Here is a 20,843-nt window from a genome sequence, read left to right as displayed (position 1 = left end):
TCCTGGTTGTACCCATGGGTCATTTTTCTCAATTCCATGCCCACGATGAGTGCTCAAAGGTGGTTATGGGTCTCTCCGGAGCTAGCTGTAGTTAATAGTTAGTATATCATCATCACCTGCTGTCCATCAAAGACTGTCTAATGTCCACCCCACTCTTCCTCCTATATCATCATCACCTGCTGTCCATCAAAGACTGTCTAATGTCCACCCCACTCTTCCTCCTATATCATCATCACTTGCTGTCCATCAAAGACTGTCTAATGTCCACCCACTCTTCCTCCTATATCATCATCCACCTGATGTGCTTAAAAGCTTTCTCCCAAAGCCTAAGTTGCTGTTTTCCAAGCCTGTCACAGGGTTTCCAACCAACAGTGACAATAGTCTATCAGTGCTTCTCAAAGTGGATGCTGTGACAGTGTGACACCCAAGGTGCCTTGACACAAGTCTAGGGGTGCCTCAGAATACTTTGATAATATTTGGAATTGATCAATGTCACATCAGTTTAACTACCCTCTAGGTTAAAATGTACTTGTGTTCTTTTTCAGTGTATAGTACACCAAGTCTCTTCACCAAAAATGGAAGCTCACATGTTGAGCTTGTAGATGTGCACATTAATAAGTATGAATGAAGTACAGTCTCAAGGGTTATGCTTAACAGGCATCTGTCAAAGTTTGACAATGTAGGCCTGCCCTACATTGTAATATAAAATATTTTTTTTCCAATGCATAAGTGGGAATCGAACCCACGACCAGCCCTGACCTTTGGATCTCAGCGAGCATACCTAAAATTGACAAAGTCACAATTTTTTATTAATCTATCGTGTATACTATAAAGAATGGATGGATGGATGAATCACTGGGGAGATGCACAAAAACAAAGGCCTTTTGTGTTTTTCATCCTTTCCACATTAGTGTTTTTCTTCTTTCTCCCTCTCTCCTCTTTTTTTCTTCTTCCCCCTTTTCCCCCTCTCCCCTTCCACCCCCCCCCCCCCCCCCTCCCTTCGCCTGAAGTGTGAAAGCGGGTGGTACTGAATACCTATAGTTATGATCACAGATAAGGGATCTTCCCTCAGGATATTCCCTCCTGTAAGGAGAGCATCTCTGCAGCAGCTCTGTGCTGTAAATGGAGCCATGACCTCACCATCTGAGACGGCCGTGGCGTGCAGCAGCTAGGGCTTCCTCCATTGTGTTCCAATTCCTGGAACATGAAGCTTCATCCTATTACTGGAAACACGAGACCCACACACAGATAACATGAAATGGAGGGAATGAATGCTTCATGAGCATTAAAGCTACCAATACCATACTCACAGTCTAAGTGGAAAAGAAATCATCACACTCGTGTAAAGCGGTGACATTTATCAAGATGATATGATGTATGATGAATGATGATAATGTATAATTTGAGTAGAACGTTTGCATTTGCAAAGGGAATGCAGTCTTGTGCGTCAATATATACGTCTGGGAGGGAAATGCAACAGACATGTTGTTTAGTAGGGTGCCTGTGGTATATACGGTATACGTCTTCCAAGGCAATTTGGAACAAATAAAGCAATGATTACATCAGATACCACAATTTTTACATCGTAGGCACACGGACCCCATTTCTGCAGATTTTGAGCTGAGTTGTTTGTTGTTCATGCATCTCTCTACACCCCCCCCCCCCCCCCCCCCCAGATGGCAGATGGTCGCCCACCTATGGAGTCTGGTACTGTTCAAGGTTTCTTCCTGTTTACAGGGGGTGTTTTCTTGCCGTGGTTATACCAAGTTGCTCATGCAGGTGAACTGTTAACTGGTCTCGATCTTCTCTACAAGCAGTGGTTCTCAAAGTGGTGGTCCGTGGACCCCCAGGTCCATGCAGGGATCCTTGATGGGGTGTTCCAGACAGCTATAGGGGGTCCCTATGCATGAGCTAATAATAATATAGCATCTCTATAGAATCTCTTGCTCTATATGTAGCAGTGTTGTTTTTGGCAGTACATGTCTATTTTAGTTTAGTCATAGTCTTTGGAATGAAACTTCATTTAGTTTTAGTCACATTTTAGTCACCTGGAATGTAGTGTCTAGTTTTAGTCGACTAAATATCATAAGATTTTAGTCGACTAAATCTACAGTTCATTTAGTCGACTAAAATGCATTTTGGCAGGCCTTGATGCTGTCGTAATGACTGATTTTACACTTGCTGAAAATAGCCGATCTACAAGCTCACAATGTGTTGCGCTGCGACGCGTTGTGAGCTTGTAGATCTGCTATTTTCAGCATGAAACCAAGTGTGACAATGACTTGTCTTTTATTTTCTCCACCAGGCTGAAGGCATGGGGATTGGGGAGAGAGTATGTTTTGCACTCCGTGTGTGTGTGTGTGTGTGTGTGTGTGTGTGTGTGTGTGTGTGTGTGTGTGTGTGTGTGTGTGTGTGTGTGTGTGTGTGTGTGTGTGTGTGTGTGGACAGCTAATCTCTGGCACCATTGGCTTGCTCACAGCCATACTCTGCACACATACTCCCTGAATGCCACAGTTGAACCTCTGCCCCAAGGTTTTCACATCGGCCTCTTATAGCGCCACCAGGAGACAGCTTTGTGCTAAACACTTTTTTGTCCAAACATCACGCAAATTGGTACACAGTCTCTCTAGAGCCATTCAACTAAACGATTTTTCAGACTCTTCCAAAGTTTGTAGGAGTGCTCAGTTTCAAACAAAATGCTGCAAATCACGAACACATCATGTGATTTCCGTGACATTTTGCACGCACATTCCCACTAGGCCGAGGAAGAACTTGAACATTTCCAACTCAGCCTCATGGTGGCGCTATAACTGGCCGATTAGTGTTTTTACCTCCAACTGCACCGATCTGTGTAAAACTTTGTATGTGCACTCCCTCAATCTGCTCTTTATGGCGCCACCAGGAGGCCGACATATGTAAAACACATTTTCTAATATTACTTTCACGCAAATCGGTACACATGATCTGATCTCTATAGTCATGTGATCAAGACACGTTTGTTTGATTTATCATAATCCATCCTAAATGGTGGGTTTTTTTCTCGCCTTTATTTTATATTATTTATGGAGGGACAGACAGTAGGCTGATAGGAAATGGGGAGAGACCTCCTGGTGGAGACCAGTAAACTTCCTATAGTTTATTACTGGATCTCTTGTCCACTACTCCAGGGTTCTCAAATTATTTTGGGGGGTCCCCAAATTATTTTCAAAAAAAAAAAGAAAAGACGTTTTTCTTTGTTTTCCCTTTTTTTGCAACTAAATGGCTGGGAAGTGGAAATTAATAGTTGACATAGTACGTGGTGCATGCATAAACCTTCCTTAATGATTATATCTGGTTTCAGTATTAATTTATGATATATTTTCTCTATTATTAAGTTATTTTTGCATTCAGACAATGACATGGCCAATGCATTTCCGGGGGTCCCCAGCCAAAAACGTTGAGAACCCCTGCACTACTCCCTTCCTAACATTTTAGTCTAGTTTTTATTTGTTGACGAAAATAAAAACTAAATCGTTTTAGTCACCATAGCTTAGTTTTCATTTAGTTTTCGCCAGTGAAAAAAGGTAGTCGATGAGCATTTTTCATCATAGTTTTAGTCGACGAAAACAACACTGATATGTAGTGGCACTAAATAGAATTGGCTGGACTTGAGTAACGTCGGCATGTTGGTTAGGTCCTGATCATTTCCTTCCTGTCTGTGGATTATCACTGACACTTAATCCCTGATATCCATCAGCCAAGCCAATCACCCACTACACCCTCATCTGATCTAAATGAAATGGTTTGTTCTGGTCTGAGCACAGCGATGCCCTGCACAATGAATAGTTTATTTAGACAGAGAGACATTACAAATTAAACAGTTATTTTAAGGCGATCGAAAAGGCATAGGCGGAAGCTTATAGTTTATTAGTGCCTATCCTTATCACAATATATTACAAAATACTAATATACAACTGTACATAACAAACATCATAAACAAAACAAACAAAATAACATTAAAAAAGAGAAACAGAACAAAAACATTTACAAACTAAAAAAACTCCCACAGAGAACAGAACAAAACAATAAAAACAGAAAACCACAGACAAAGACAAACAAGGATAGAAAAAAGACAAAAAGCTAAAATGTACTACTTCAATCCAACACTACATAGCATAACAGATACAGTAACTCAACCCCCCACTCATTCCAGGTTACATTTGTCCAATAATTCCTGCTTTGCTTTATAGGCTCGGGCAAGCTGTTCCACAGCTTAACTCCATGAACAGAAGAAGCACAAATGCTCTTCAAGGTAGTTCCAATTGTTTAAAGTAATAATTCCCCTCTCAACTCATACCCACCATCCCTATCCCTAAACTTTTTTTTTAATATTGCCAGGAAGCAGTTTATGTCTTGCTTTATATAATATTTGTGCTGTTTTAAAATCTACTAAATCAAAAAAAATTAATGTGTGCGAATCCAGAAACAGTGCATTTGTGTGTTCATATAATATCCTACCTTATTGACTATTCTTATTGCGTTTTTATGCAGTAAGTTTATTGGCTGAAGGTTGCTTTTATAGGTGTTACCCCACACTTTATACATGCAGGTGAGATATGGTGTTAACAACGTCATGCAACAAGGAGTTCAGTGCAGAGATGGTGTCGAGTACAAAATGTCTGTGGTTTACACCAGGGGTAGGCAACCTTAGGCACGGGTGCCAACATTGGCACAGGGGAGGGTGATCACTGGCACACTGGCATAAGGGTGAGAGAGAGAAAGTTTTTATTTTAAAATTAAATATTCCAAAAAAGTGTAGTCAGTTAAATTAAGTCCATTCACATCTACAAACGACATGATAATTTACATCCTGCACATAATTGTACATTCATTCAAACTTCTAACTCATGACTGGGGAGGGATTAGGTGGGTTATTGCTCTGAGTTTAATGATCATTACATCCTGAAAATATTCCTAAACCTGTTATATGTATCCTATATGGACAGTCATAATTATATATGGCACACTGACTATCACACAAATGAAAACATGGCACTTCATGTAAAAAGGGTTGCAGACCCCTGGTTTACACTACAGTATAGGCCCGAATCAGCATGACATCACGACAGACAAAAAAATATTTCCAGGTATAGATAACGTCGGCAGAGTTGTATTAGATGGAAGAACAGGCCACTTATTGTTTTTGAATATTAGAAATATATTATTTCGTTCTAAATATCTACAGGTTGACAAACCTGTCATGTTTTGATCTAATTGTCATTTAATAATAATAATAATAATAATAATAATAATAAAACTTTATTTGTATAGCACCTTTCATGACATGAAATGCAGCTCAAAGTGCTTTACAGAACAATGGAGAATAAAAGAAAAGCAAGGCAACGACATTAAAAAACAAGCAGTAATGCAATACAGTGAGGGCATGAATAACAAAAAAATAAAAAATAAATGATCAATTAAAAGCAATGTTGTAGAAGTGGGTCTTGAGCTGAGCTTTAAAAATGTCTACAGAGGCTGCCTGACGAAGGTACAGTGGGAGCTTGTTCCATGCCGACGGCACGGTTAAGATGGTGTGAAACAGTTGCTGTCCTTAGTTTGAACTCCCTGTCGCATTCTGTAAACTACTCCTTAACTACTCCAACTACTCCATAACTCCAACATTACATTTATGAGGGGCGCTAGCCCCATCTATGTCCAGCTTTGAGGGTTTGTAATGAATGGCCAGATTTGAATGTTTGTGTAAACACAAACATTGAAGACGAAGGTGAGGATTCAGTCTGAGGACGCAAATTGTGATTGGCCGGAATGAGATGATGTATGATCACTTCACACAGGTTTGATTTTTTAAGCGCGCTAGCCCCTCTTATATTCGTTCGCTAATTCGCTATTAGTGTCAATTTTCGTCAATATTCCCAATAACAATGAATGAAGAATTTACGCCATATGTGGACGAGCAAATCGACATGTTACGTCATGATAATGTACAATGATAAGAGTGCTCCTCACTTCACACGGGTGTGATTGACTGATTGATTGATTGATTGATTGATTGATTGATTGATTGATTGATTGATTGATTGATTGATTGATTGATTCAAATTTGTATTCAGTTTGTAGAATAGGTAGCCTATACAGTTCAAAATAAAGTACTAAGACTTGTTTACATCAGGGTCCTCCATTTTCAATTCATCAGACAGACAATCTAGACAGACAGACAGACAGAGAGACCCAGGACTTTATTGTTAGCAGCCTTTGGACGACGCGGTTGAGCAGTGAAGGACTTTCATCTCATCTGAGAGAGAGAGAGAGAGAGAGAGAGAGAGAGAGAGAGAGAGAGAGAGAGAGAGAGAGAGAGAGAGGGAGAGAGAGAGAATGACTACTGCATGGAGGGAGAAAACTCAGACAAGAGCAAGACAACACCGTTAGATAATCCAATGTATTGCCTTCATGTGAGGGGCGCGCCCGCACGGCACGGGCACGGCGCCGCCTGACGCGAACCAATGGAAACTAACTGGACATTAACTTGATGGATGCACAACTCTGCAAACGGACAATATGCGAACATACCTGATTGACAACACGGAAACTTGGCATCTTTTTCTGCGAAGTTTTTTCCTTTTTACAAAATAATTTTAGGGATAACTCAGTCCTTTTGAACCAATGAATCAAGGGGATATATTGTATAGCCTATCTATCCAGCCTATTGCAGAGCAAGAAATGACAATTAAGCGGCTAGAAAGATGACAAAACAACAAACACATAATAACCGCCTGGTCAAATTAAGGTGAGTCAAAAACCCTGCGAGAATAATTCGAGGTTGTGTTCAAATAAAATATTGTAATTACAACAAGCAGCTAGCAGACCTATTTTAACTTACATCTCCGATAGGGAATTTGATACAAAACACTTAATATTCAGTAGGCCAGCTACCCTTAATTAAAACAAGTGATACTTCCGTGTGAAATCAATCCTCCTTTACCTTTAGTGACTCAAAGCCTCTGAAGTTTTGAATTTGAACGAAAAGGACGTTATTTGGCCTAGTTTATGAGTCTATAATCATAAGAGTTTATACATGCAACAATTATTTATTATTAGACTATTTCAAAAATAGCGAAAATATTATTATTATCGTATATACTTTCAAAAATATATTTGTCATCATTTATAAAATATTCATATAATGACAACATATGCAAAAAATGCGGACATCGGGGATGTGGTTAATAATCCCCCACCACCGATATGGTCTAAAGATAGCCTATAGGCCTACGTCTCTAAATGTTATTAAGTGTAATTCTTTATGGTGTCGTCCACTCACAGTTAACAGTCTTTGTATTGATGAGTTGTGCTTGAAATGTACTGTAATTCTGCAAACTGATATAAACACTTCAATCAATCAATCAATCAATCAATCAATCAATCAATCTCTATAGGCCAGTCAATCTAAGCTAAAAAAAAGGGGCGTGAGGTCGGTCGATTATAGCCACTTGCCCAAACTGTCACCAGGCTTTCCATAGTGATGGCTATGGCCGTTTTTAGCCCAAGGAGTGTTCTGTGTGCAAAACTAATGCTTGCAATGTAATCAGAATCATGAAAAACCCCTAGTTTGACATGTCACATGTCAATGCTACTTAAAGCATAATAATGACATTTTGACATGTTTTGCCTTATAGGCTATAGATAAATGGTACCCCAACTTTCAACCCCTGAATTTACCATTATGTGTGTGTACCTACATCATACATCATGATGTATGATGATAAGATAAGAGATGCCTCAGTTCACACGAGTGTGATCATGATGTTATTTTGGATGACCCTATAAGGATCATACAAATCCTTGAACGATTACTATTGCATTTTCTTTTGGGTCAAACCTTATTAGATTTCATTGACTGGCCTACTATCTTCAACCAGCAGGGGGTGGTATAGTTGTGCATACTGTGCCCAGTAGGCGCTTAGAGTAGAAGGTGAGCATAAATAGGCATGTTAATGTTGATAGCCAGTAACAGTAAAGTAGTTACACCTCCTTTCATTTCCTCCAAATTTAATTTGGTAAAAAATGGTCTAAACCTCAGATCAAATGTCTGGCTACAGTGTGTAGTACCAGCCTTCAAATCTGATCTGGTGTCTCACTTTCTTTGGCCACGAGTAGTGGAATGACCTGCAGTCCAGCTAGAGTCTAGACCATTGGTCTTGACAAGTTCCTTTGAGAAGTTTCAAAAGGATCATCTTAAATGTACAGTCCAACACTTGCACATGTTCGGATGTGTACTAGCCTTTGTACTGGCCCATATATTTTTGCTGTTTATAATGTAGTCCTAGTAGTAGTATTTGCTCTGTGCACAATTTCTTGCGCCCGGCTACTGTTAGTGTACCATTTTGGAGAATTGTTGTATATATTGTATATGTTTCTTGAGGTATTTATTATTGGCTGTTGTGCAATGTGACAATGTAGTATTGAAGTGTCATTATGTTTCTGCCTCTTGGCCAGTTCCCACCTGAAAAAGAGACTCAGTCTCAATGTGTTTTTACTGGTTAAATAAATAAAAACGTTTTACAGTTATACAGTTATCCTGCAACAAATACAACATGGGTTGCAAATATTGACAAAGTATAGACTACACCATTATATTATATTAGTGATACTGTGCCTGGATATTGTGAAAACAATCTAATTCTAGGCCACAACCTTGTGACCTGAAACTCACATAGTGTCAGCCCTGAACTTGACACCACTGGCTGGTTGCTGAACCCGAGATCTAGTTTAGACATGTATAATACAAAACTAAAACTGATGTCGAAACGTTGACTTCGTTTTAAATGAAAGGGTATTTATTTACCATCACTTCAGCAGGTTAAACGTACAACATTTAGCGTAAATCGACAGTCTTTGCTCTCACAATTCAGTCAACAAACTGTTTGCCTCCTCCTTTACCTCAGCAACACAGTCTGTGCCGTGTTGCCCACTTCCTCATATAGACAAGGCCAACACCTTGACCTTGACCGTGACGTTATAGAAATGAAATGTATAGAAAAGAAGTGTATGAAGAAATGGCTCTTACACAACCACTTCAGTCAGGAGTCAGGACAACTCATGAATGGATTAAACTATTTTTAATGAACATAAAATGGGCAGTATAGGCCTGTATAGCGCCCATGGCCAACATTTATTATTGGTTTGGCTGTGAATGGATCTGCACTCTGAGGCGACGGTGTGTATCGATAAATGTGCGTATGTATTGTCTGTGTTCATGTCAAGGACAAGGTGCAGGTTTGTCCATAGGTGTTCAAGAATGTTAATGTATTTACCTACCACTGTTTAAAAAAAACAACAAACTGCACTATCCACACGTTTTGCACTGATTTAATTTATTGAATAAATAGTTACCTTATCGATTTTAGATCATTGAATCGTATCGCCATGAATATCGTCCATGTATCGTATCGTCAAGCATGTATCGTGATAGTATCATATCGCTGTTAAAATGTATTGTTACATCCATACTAAATGCAGATCTAGGATAATTCAATTTCTTTGTCTTAAAGGACCACTTCACCACTTTTCAACCTATCTTCATATAATAGGTCCTCACTAATAATCATGAAAAAATGGCGCAATTGTTTTCTACTCGGTCTGTGTCTCATAGGAGGGCTGTGGGCACTTCAGAAACCGTCTTCCAGTGACATCATCGATGGGGAATACAAGCTAATAAAAACTGCAGGCTTTCTAGTCCTGAAATGTTGCTATGCGAAAATCGAAGCCATCGTTCTAACGATAATGAAAATCTAAACATTTTTGTAAAAAAAATATTGTTTAAAAAAAACTGCCTAATGATGATGTCACTGGAAGACGGTTTCTAAACTGCCCATAGCCGTCCTATGAGACACAGACTGAGTAGAAAAAGATCGTGCCATATTTTCATGATTTTTAGTGAGGACCATGACCTTGAAAAATGTGATAAACACCAAACCGAGACCCTACACACAGCATTCTGCAAATCCATTCTCCGGACCCAGCGAAAAACACCAAATAATGGCCCTAAACAGATAATACACAGTGGCAGAATACCTGAGCACCGTAACCGACCCAAAACAAAGACAAATATTAACTAGGTACAGACTCACTGAGCACAGTCTTGCGATGGAGAAAGGCCATCATAGGCAGACCTGTATCCCGAGAGAAGACAGACTATGCACCCACTGCACACTAAATGAAGTGGAAACCGAGCTACACTTCCTAACCATCTGCCCACTGGCGGAACAACATTGGGCTGGGCCGGGGTGTGAGACAGCACGACCTGGCCTCACCGAACATGACTCGCAACAGCACATCCCCCCCCCCCCTCCCCCCGATCGGGGATTTTTTTTTTTACGCTAACAGTCGCTGCTAATTTGAGCAGGCGTGCATGAACGAGAGAGGAGTTGTGTGTGTGAGGAGATGATCACAGTCACAGATAGAGGGAAAGTGTTATATTTTGCCTGTTATTTATGCTATATATTATTGATCGCGTCTGTGTCTGTGACATTGCGCAGCAGTGCACACACACGAGAGAGAGAGAGACGTAGAGAGAGACGTAGAGAGAGAGAGAGAGAGAGAGAGAGAGAGAGACGTAGAGAGAGACGTAGAGAGAGAGAGAGAGAGAGAGAGGGAGAGAGACGTAGAGAGAGAGAGGTGCTGCGTGTTTAAAAAAAAAATAGGCTACTAGTACTACTACTCATCTTTGTGTTCTGTTTCCCCTTTGCTGAGTGATCGCACACAGGGAAAAGCAACAAGAAGGGGTTTAGAATCGAAACAGTCCGTTGTGGAATCACACAGAGTGATTAGCCTACTAATGAGTGACAGGTCTTGCCACTTTTGTAGCCCTGGCTGGACCGCTTACAGCGACTCTCTCTCGGCAGCGCAGTACATTCTCATCAGACAGACATGATATTTTGTTAAAGTGTAGGCTATTATAGGCTATATAGGCTCTGTATCTGGTTAATTCAAGATTGCTTTATTTGTCATTATTTAATTCCAACTGCGCAGCAGCAGAAAAAAACGAAATTGCGATGTGCTGAGTGCACGGGCCGCAGCAGCATGGGTCGCGCGCAGCTCGCGCTGCCACAAACTTCTCTTTACATCAGAGAAAAAAAGAAAAAGAAGAAAGCGACCGGCGACTTCTTCAGAATCAAGAGGAGTTAGTTAGTTAATTGCGGGAGCCTATGCGGGATTGGCAGGGGCCGGGGGCCCGCTGGTTTTATTTTACATTTTTATTTTTATTTAAAAAAATCGTCCATCGATCATCTGACAGCCCGGGCCCTCAGGAGGTCCGGGCCGGGGTGTGACCACCCCCCCTACACCCCCGGTAGCTCCGCCCCTGCATCTGCCCATTGTACCAAGACATCAGAGACACATACTTCCCACTTATTATAATCACCCACAGAGATTTTGAAAACATGACTAATGACAAAAAACTCCCATATCTGCTGGGCGAAGTACAACAATGCGCAAAAACACAGCAGCAAGAGTGCACTGCTGTGATAGGAGAAGGATATCAAATGGAACCACCCTAAAGACTAATCATTGTGTGTATTCCTTCACTATCTGCATCGAGTGATCTTGGTACATACAGTAGAAATTGGTTTATTGAAGATTCTGACTTTCAATCATTTCATCATTTTTGTTTTGATTGTATTGTTGTATTATGATTTTTGCTTTGGCAATAAGCGTATGTTTTCTCATGCCAATAAAACCCTTTGAATTGAATTGTAAATGTAAAAAAGGCCAACCGGATCCTGAATCAGGATTCATGAACCTTATGGTACAAAAACGATAGTTATATAGTTAGGCATAGTTATATATTCATGTGAGAAACATACCTATAGTTATGTATAATATCAATATGTGCGTATCTAATACTAACCCAACATTTGTAATTACATTTGTAATATTGTGTCATGTTTATTTACTTTATTTACGTGTTAAACAGAATCAACTGTCCATTTTTGATTCAGCAGACTTCTCTGTCTTTCCTATGGATTCTTCTCATCCTGATGTCCTTTTCAAGTTGACATAGAGAGACCAGTACTCAACCCCCGTGGGACTGCCAGCAGCAGCCATGCCCATCATCAGCAATGCCAACACCCACGACTTCGGCAACTACTCGGCGAGCGAAGACAGCAGCCTCGACCGCTTCTTCACGGAGATCCCGGAGACCGAGACCATCAAGGGCGTGTACTTCCTGCGCGCTCGGCTGCTCCCGCCTGACGTCGAGGCCTCCTCCTCACGCGTGGCCATCGACCACACCCTGCAGGCTCTCGTCAACGTGGGGGGCAACCGCTACGCGTTCCCCTGGAGCACGCTGGAGCAGTTCCCCCAGAGCCGGCTGGGACGCCTGCGCCTTTGCACCACCGCCGAGGAGAAGGCGCGGCTGTGCGACGACTACGACGAAGTCTGCCAGGAGTTCTTCTTCGACCGCAACCCTCGGGCCTTCCGGGTGATCCTCAACTTCCTGGCGGCGGGCAAACTCCGCCTGCTGCGGGAGCTGTGCGCCGTGTCGCTGCACGACGAGCTGGACTACTGGGGCGTGGACCCGGGTCACATGGAGCGATGCTGCCGGCGCCGCATGATCACCCGCGTGGAGGAGGTGGGCGAGCGCGAGCGCCAGGAGGAGGAGTGGAGGCAGAGGAGGATGGCCCTGAAGAGAGCCTCCGTCGAGAAGGCCGAGGTGGGACGCCGCAGTCTGCTCGCCACGCTCCGGGAGGTGATGGAGAACCCCGAGTCGGGCCTGGCGGGCAAGGCGTTCGCCTGCCTCTCCGTGGTCATGGTGGTGGTCACCGTGGTCAGCCTGTGCATCAGCAGCATGCCAGACCTCAGAGAAGAAGAACGGAAGGTGTGTATGAAGCATGGTTGGCTGAGCGACCCCATACCGATGATTTGATTGGCTGAACAATGTATGTATTGAGGATAAAAAAAGTCGCCAAAAGTGATTAGCCAAATGATGTATGATGATAAGACCCCTCACTGCACAAGTACAGTGGTGGAAAGTAACTAAGTATATTTACTTATGTACTGTACTTAAGTACAATTTTGAGGTATTTGTACTACTTGAGTATATCCAATTTCCAATACTTTTACTTCTACTCCACTACATTTCAGGTCAAAAGTGTGTACTTTTACTCCACTACAATTATTTCAAAACGTTAGTTACTTTGATTATTATTATTACGAAACATGCATTAAACACTTCAGTCCTATACATTTCGGCCATTTGAAAATAGCAGATCTACAAGCTCGCAATGCGCCGCAATGCGACATGAGTAAATAAATCATACAGTGTCTAGAAAAATACGTACTTGTCTTGCATGTCTTGGTACCCCTAAGACAAAAATATATATATATCCTGCTAGGAGAGCCAAAATTTGCCTATACGTGCGTGAGTACAAAATAATTTGTAGGACTTATAGGAGTATGTAAATTGGGCTGTTATGGCACCACCATGAGGTGAATTGGTGTGTTTATTTGACCCCTACATGGGCATTGGACTGTAAACCTCTGAGAGACAAATACCTGAATATTCAATAGACATGCATTGTAAAATTGTATTCATTCACTTTAATTCAATACAAAAAAAAAGAAAGGAAAGAAAAAGCACATTGCTTAGCAAAATACAAGCCCATGATTCCCCGGTGAATCTAGACAATGTGTGTGTTCTGCAAAAACTGTGGGAGGAGTACCTTTGTGGATATAAATGGGGGCAACACAATACTGTGGTTGCACACTAATTATGATATCTTCTTTCAGTAACATTAGACACCGACAAAGTCAACTCCCCTGAGGCAGATGAGAGGATATCCTACCTTAGAACAGGTTCACAGCCACCTGTGGATGTACAGTATGTTTGGTCCAGGAGGACCTACCACATATTTTGTGCAGTGAAATAAGCAATACATTATCATTTTCCCTATGTGGACATTAGACTGTCTACTTGATTCTACTACAACATGAGGGGGCGAGGGGCGCTCTTATCATCGTACATCATCATGACATAACATGTCTCCATTTATTGTCAATGGGTACAGTACAGTACAGTACAGTACAGTACGTAACAGTGAAATATCTATATAATGAAACTATGCATACTATAGTGCTATGTCTACACAAAATGCTATCGAAGTTACATAAGTTGAGCCTTTGCATACGCCTGTAAGGTCGTCGGGTGCAGTGCAGTGCAGTGCAGTGGTTTTCAACCATTTTCATATCAAGGCGCTTTATTGTCTCCACCAGGCCGAAGGCATGGGGAGAGAGTATGTTTTGCACTCCGTCTGTCCGTCCGTGTGTGTCCGTCCGTCTGTGGATAACTAATCTCTGGCACCGTTGGCTTGATCGCAGCCATACTCTGCACACACACTCCCTGCCACAGTTAAACCTCTGCCCCACGGTTTTCACATTGGCCTCTTATAGCGCCACCAGGAGGCCGATTTGACAGTACACCTACAGATTTTGTTTAAACATCACGCAAATTGGTACACAGTCTCTCTAGAGCAGGGGTTTTCAACTGATTGTGAACCAGGGACCACCACCTTGACTAAGAATCAACCTGGGGACCACTGTTGTGTTGCAATGGGATGTGGGCTAAGATTAGTGCTTTCGTAACACTTGCTATGGAATACTGTTTCCTAATAATGATGACTCAATGAGGTAACTGGTACACTTACCCTTTTCTGTGGAATTTCTTAACCTCAGACTTCCCAGTAATTCTGACAACATTGACACACTTCGGCCCAGGCCGTAGCGTAACGGTCTGGGCACCGGACTGGTAATCCAGTCGCAGTGTGCCGCGGGTTCGACTCCCGGACCCGACACGGCCTTTACTGCATGTCATCCCCCCATCTCTCTCCCGTTTCCTGTCAGCCTACTGTCTGTCCCTTCAAAAATCAATAAAAGGCGTAAGCCGCAAAAGAAAAAAAAAAAAAAAAAAAACATTGACACACTTCCACGGAACAGTGCACAAAAGGTTTAGTGCACTGTTCCGTGGAAGAAAATACAAAATCTTCACTTTGCTACATTACTAAATGCATGGTCAGGGACCACACGCAATACCTTCACGGACCACCTGTTGAAAACCCCTGCTCTAGAGCCATTCAATGAAACGGGTCTCAGATTTTTCAGACTCCATCCTGATTGGCTAAGATTGGCTTCCAAAGTTCGCAGGAGTGCTCGGTTTCAAACAAAATGCTGCGAATCATGAACACATTGTGTGATTTCTGTGAAATTATACACGCACATTCCCACTAGGCCGAGGAAGAAATGCCACTTGAACATTTTCAACTCAGCCTCATGGTGGCACTATAACTTGGATCTATTTGCTACAACATCAAAAGGAGGGCAGAACTGGCCAAGTAAAGCTGGTTGAAAACGATTTTCACTGTTGAGAGAAAGTGTTTCAAAGTGTCCAAATATAACGACATATAACTATAATAACACTCCACGATCATAATCTGTGGAAACCCTTGATCCACATTCCACAGCCTGGGGCGTCCACACTCCACCATCAGACCTCCAGCTTAGTTTGCTCACCTCTGATCAAAGTTAGGATCCCTTGCATGAAACTACGGTAGTAGTGACAGTCCTTGAGGGAGTTCCAAGGGGTCCCCGGCTAAATTATATAGTTTGAAGCCAAATGGACCCTTATGGGTCTGTAACTTTTGGCAGGTGCCTTCATCAGAGCATAGTATAACAAAGCTACAGTTCCCAACCACGTCCGAGTGGCGAGGGGTGGTGCTTCAGGGCTGTATTTTGCGTGTCTTAAATACCAGGTCTTATTACTTAACTTAAGACCTGGAGGCATGATCAATGCCATTTGGCTATTCTGAGTGTCCAAAGACCATTGACCACGCCTCCAGGTCTTAAGTTAAGTAATAAGACCTGGTACTTAAGACACGCAAAATACAGCTCTCAGTGTGGGGTGGCACACTAGATGTACGCCAAGTAGTTGGCGCGGAGGCAGTATTGGCGTAGGCATCTGTATCTGGAGGGAGACTTGGCAGCACAGGCTTCTTGTCTCCATAGATCACCTGTCTCGTATATGCAAAGAACCCTTGTTCTACCTCCTTCTCAAGCCAGGTCAAGGCTATCTCTACACTGTGAGAGCTGCTGCCGTGCCACCTTGTCATACACTGATGATTTTCTTTTGCCATAGAAACCCGAGTTGTCATCACAGCCTGCATAAACAGTGAAGAAGATGGTGTCAGCTTCAGACTGCTCAATGCTTTTGATGAATTGAACAATGTGGACCCTGTTGTAAACAAGTGTAATGCTTAATTGGGTCGTCCACTCACAGTTGACAGTCTTTGTATTGAGTTTGTGCTTAAAATGTACTGTAAATTCTACAAACTGTTAATAAATATTTCAATCAATCAATTCAATCAATCAATGCTGTTGTCCTCCATTGGTTGTTGTTGTGTTGTGTATTGGTGCAATGTGGGCCAACAGAGTAATCTCTGCATTCACATTCTGTGCCAGGTCTGTGAGGTAGCTGCAACCGCTCCGGGTACATGTGTCTCACCCTGTAAATGCAGGTGTCACTCATCATCTTTAGTTGAGTATGCTGCATCATATGAGTCATTCACACAGATGAAACAGTGAGCATCACAATGGCAGGATGGATGACATGTGTGGTTGGACATAGGCTGCCTTCTTGTGTCTGCCGATCTTCCGCTGATGGAGTTGCCATCCTCCAGATCATGCCTATGTCAATGAGAGCGACATACTGTAGGGTTCTTTGATATCTATAGTTTGGAGAGAGAACTTCAGGATGAGCTTGCTCTTCTGTGTCTTCCTGTAGCCTAAGTACCATTGGGGTTGAATAAGGCCACACAATCCTCAACAACACGATGTTCCAACAACTCTGGGATCTTGACAAGTTGACTGTCTTCAACCAGGTTGATCACTGCTTTGAGAGCGCTTCTTTCCATTTCAGCAGCTCTTGCCTTGAGTTCCTCACCGGGCTTCTCTATGCATGCATGCTTGGAAAATGTAAAATGTAAAATGTTTTCTCAAACTGACAGGTGCATGGAGAGATGTATTCTTACTGAACACGCGGTCCCGCAAGAAGATGTTCAACTTGTCCTCTCCTGCAGAATGGGCTGATATAAAGTCCGCAATGGGCTCATCAGAGGCAGCCATGGTTGACTGTAGGGTGCAAAGTGTGGACTATTCCCAGTTGCAGATATGGACTGCATGCACATTCTGCATTAGCACATCTGTCATGGACAGGAAGTCCCTTCAGTAGTCTGCAGATTCCACAGAACATTGAAGCTGTTCACAATTGGAGACAGGGACATTGGAGCTGGAAGGGTCACACACACACATACATATTGCAGTGTTGTGTTAGGCTGTAACATGTAACATACCCTGAAGAAAACAGTTACATCTGCCACTTGGCACTTGGGCTAAAAGGTATATGTGCGGCCACTTTGATGTCTCTAGTCTAGAAGACTACACTTGTATCATTTTGCCATGGGCCGGCCGCCGGCACCACTACAAGGACTGGTGTGCGCCGCCTGTGACATCTTGTTTGTCCTAGTGATAATAACATGCCACTCTACTTTTCAATGTGTTCACTATACCAAATATGTCTCCGTACAGCTTGTCACTTTGGTTGAACTGTAATAATGGCAATCTTTTCTTACAGTATTTACAGTAGTACAGCATTTCTTACAGTATATATCCTTGTTATAACTTGCCCCAGACAGTCAGAAAGATGGAGAGAAGTATAGGGTGTTTTTTTAGGGTGAGATATAGGGTGAGATTTATTGGCTTAGTCTAAAGTTGAAAACATGCCAGTCAGATGAGGCGTGTGATTATCAGTTGTAATGACAAAGTGATTAATTTTTTTACAAGTGAGATGAAGCTGCATTTTGTGTTGTGTTCCTTTAATCAGTTAACCCCTATACTTCTTTGACAGGCATCCCCCAGGGGTCTATTCTGGGCTCCCTCCTTTTGTCCTTCTATGCCCAAAAAAGGGTTGTTAGGCATGAGGGGGACGATATGAAAATGTCATGTCAAGATTATTGTGGCCAAAATCATTCTGATTAGCGTGATAATCAATACGTCAAACTATGCTTAAAACTGTTAAAATACCACTTTTGTTAACCACTAGAACCCCAGCATGCATATTCTGGAGGTAACATAAGCCAAAAATAGCTGAACTACAAGCTCACAACGCGTCACAACGTACTGTGAGCTTGTAGATTGGCAATTTTTTGGCAAAGTTATTTGGTGTATAGAGAGAAAGAAAGTGGTCCATATTATTTGTAGAATGGACTCAACCAAGTTATGGTGTGCTAACAAACTACCGTATGTTAAACCTTTAATCTAATGAGTATCTCTCCCTGTCTATTTCCGCAGGGTGAATGTTCCCAGAAATGTTACAACATGTTTGTGGTGGAGTCAGTTTGTGTGGCCTGGTTCACCTTCGAGTTTGGGCTGCGGTTCATCAATGCGCCGAGCAAGCTGGCGTTTGCTCGCAGCGCCCTCAACATCATCGACGCCATCGCCATCCTGCCCTACTACGTGTCCCTGGCCGTGGATCTCCGAGACGCGTCGCTCGAAGACCACCACAGTGCCGGCGGCGGCGGCGGACCGGGCAGAGGGTACCTGGATAAGCTGGGCCTGATCCTGCGCATGCTGCGCGCCCTGCGCATCCTCTACGTCATGCGGCTGGCTCGCCACTCGCTGGGCCTGCAGACCCTGGGGATGACCATAAAGCGAAGCATGCGGGAGTTCGGCCTGCTGCTGCTGTTCGTGTGCGTGGCGGTGGCCCTCTACTCCCCGCTGGTCCATCTGGCGGAGAGCGAGCTGGCACCGCGCACCTCTGTCCCGCCGCGGCACAGCTTCAGCAGCATACCGGCCACGTACTGGTGGGCCATCATCTCCATGACCACGGTGGGCTACGGCGACATGGTCCCGCTCAGCATCCCCGGGCAGCTGGTCGCGCTCGCCAGCATCCTGAGCGGGATCCTCATCATGGCCTTCCCGGCCACCTCCATCTTCCACACGTTCTCCCGCAGCTACCAGGAGCTCAAGCAGGAATACAAAAGGCTGTGGAAGGAAGAGAAAAAGGAGGCCGACATGGTGTCCTCGATCGATCGATCGTTGTCTCCTGATGTGCCAACAGGAGACAATGATCGAGTCACGTCATCCATGCTTCCATCTACAGCCTTTTGATTACCTGGAAATCTGTTGTCCTCTCAGATGGCATTAACCACATGCGCTCTGAATTAATTCTGGGCTGAACATTCCCTGGGGGACCCCAGTCAAATATAAGTATAGTGGTTAATTACATACTCAAATGATACTCAAATTATACTTTTACAATTGAAAGCTTGTGTTGTTTGTTATATTATGTACTGTGTTCAAATTAAACCTTTAGTTGTGGCCTATGCATACTCTGAATTCATGCTTTTCATTGAAGTATCAGTGGTATAGCCTATGGAATCGTGCATTTTCCATCAGTGCGTCGGGCACCATCAGTGTGTTGGTCGGGCACCAGGTCTCGTGACATCATGTGACATCATCAGGGATGGAGATGTGGAGACCCTGATGTCATAGTAAATGCGACCTGCTGTCGCAGTCACGCCATATATGGAGGTCCCCATGATGTCATCAATATAGAGCGTCACATTCCCGCCCCCCTTTTCATGACCAGGAAATTAATCCCAATGCATTTGTCCCATAGACATTTAAAAAAGTATTTATTTAAAGACCTTTTAAGTGTCGTACGAAGCCAACTCGAGTCGTGACAAATCATGACAACAAACACAATATTTTGGTTTTTTTCTACTTTCTAATTCTTTGTTTGGCCCAAAACATTGTGTTTATTGTCTTGATTTGTCACGACAGGAGTTGGCTTTGTCACGACAAGAGTTGGCTTTGTCCGCGGCGTAATAGGTCTTTAAATAAATACTTTCTGAAAAGTCTATGAGGAAAATGAACAGGGATTTCTTTTCCGGGTCTCTCGAGGGGGTGGGACTGCGACGCTCTATTGGCCAGTAACTCTATATTTGACCTCAAACCCTTAGATCTCCATATATGGATATATGTCAGAACCTGTTCTGACATTCCATATGTTGATCCTTCCCCATCCATCCTTCCTCTTTGATGTCTCCCTTTTGACTTTGACCTGTCCATTAAAATTTCAAACTCTAGACGGGCCTGCCCTAAAGTTATTAGTGCAGCCGCGCCCGGCAGCTGGCGAAAACTGGAGTTCTCAACAGGCCTGAGAATTAAGGCCCGGTCCTACCTGGGCCTTATCAAACCATACACTCATGTCCCCGCTACCACCCTTAGATCTCCATATAGGCTATTGTATGGAGCTGACCTGTTCTGACATTCCATATGTTGATCTGACCTCATCAAACCTTGTACACTCAAGACATGCTCCTTAAATGGCCTGTACAGAATTAATTCCATGTTGATCTGACAAAGCGCCAGCCAAGGGGCCAGAGGCGCTCCAACGCTGAAGCACGGGGCCCTAGTGGTAAGAGGAAGGACTGCAGGCGGACCCGTGGATTCATGACAAGGAAACCCCGTGCAGCTGGGCTTTAACATTGAGCGCTCGGTTGCACTTTCGCATTGGACCACCAACATTTGGTGGTCCAATGCGGAAGTAGACGTTTTGAGACGGTCCTTCCGGGTGCTTCAAAACGCCACTGAGCAACTTCCACTGACATGAATACCAGAGGGGGCTTTGCGCCAGATAAGTCTCTATCCTTCTTTATACTCTATGGCGCCAGCACCCGCCCAGCAGTCTGCCGTCAACGAGTGTTAAGAGTGAGTATGGATGAGGACCCAAATGC

The 20,843-nt window shown here is 43.1% G+C and overlaps 1 protein-coding gene across 1 annotated transcript; it reads left to right on the top strand.

Annotated features, from left to right (window-relative positions):
• Nucleotides 1-6,744: 6,744 nt before the first annotated feature.
• Nucleotides 6,745-19,212, top strand: LOC310876759 (voltage-gated potassium channel regulatory subunit KCNG4-like; the record flags this gene model as incomplete). The annotated part of the gene is made up of 3 exons (XM_083790403.1): nt 6,745-6,784; nt 12,000-12,874; nt 18,394-19,212. Exons 2-3 carry the CDS (start codon nt 12,101-12,103, stop codon nt 19,210-19,212), a joined length of 1,593 nt encoding a protein of 530 aa, XP_083646529.1. The 5' UTR covers nt 6,745-6,784; nt 12,000-12,100.
• Between the last annotated feature and the right edge of the window lie 1,631 nt (nt 19,213-20,843).

This window comes from Protomyctophum parallelum (genome assembly GCF_964188405.1).
Source record: "Protomyctophum parallelum genome assembly, chromosome: 2".
Lineage (NCBI taxonomy): Eukaryota > Metazoa > Chordata > Actinopteri > Myctophiformes > Myctophidae > Protomyctophum > Protomyctophum parallelum.
This window is presented reverse-complemented; position numbering and strand designations above follow the sequence as displayed.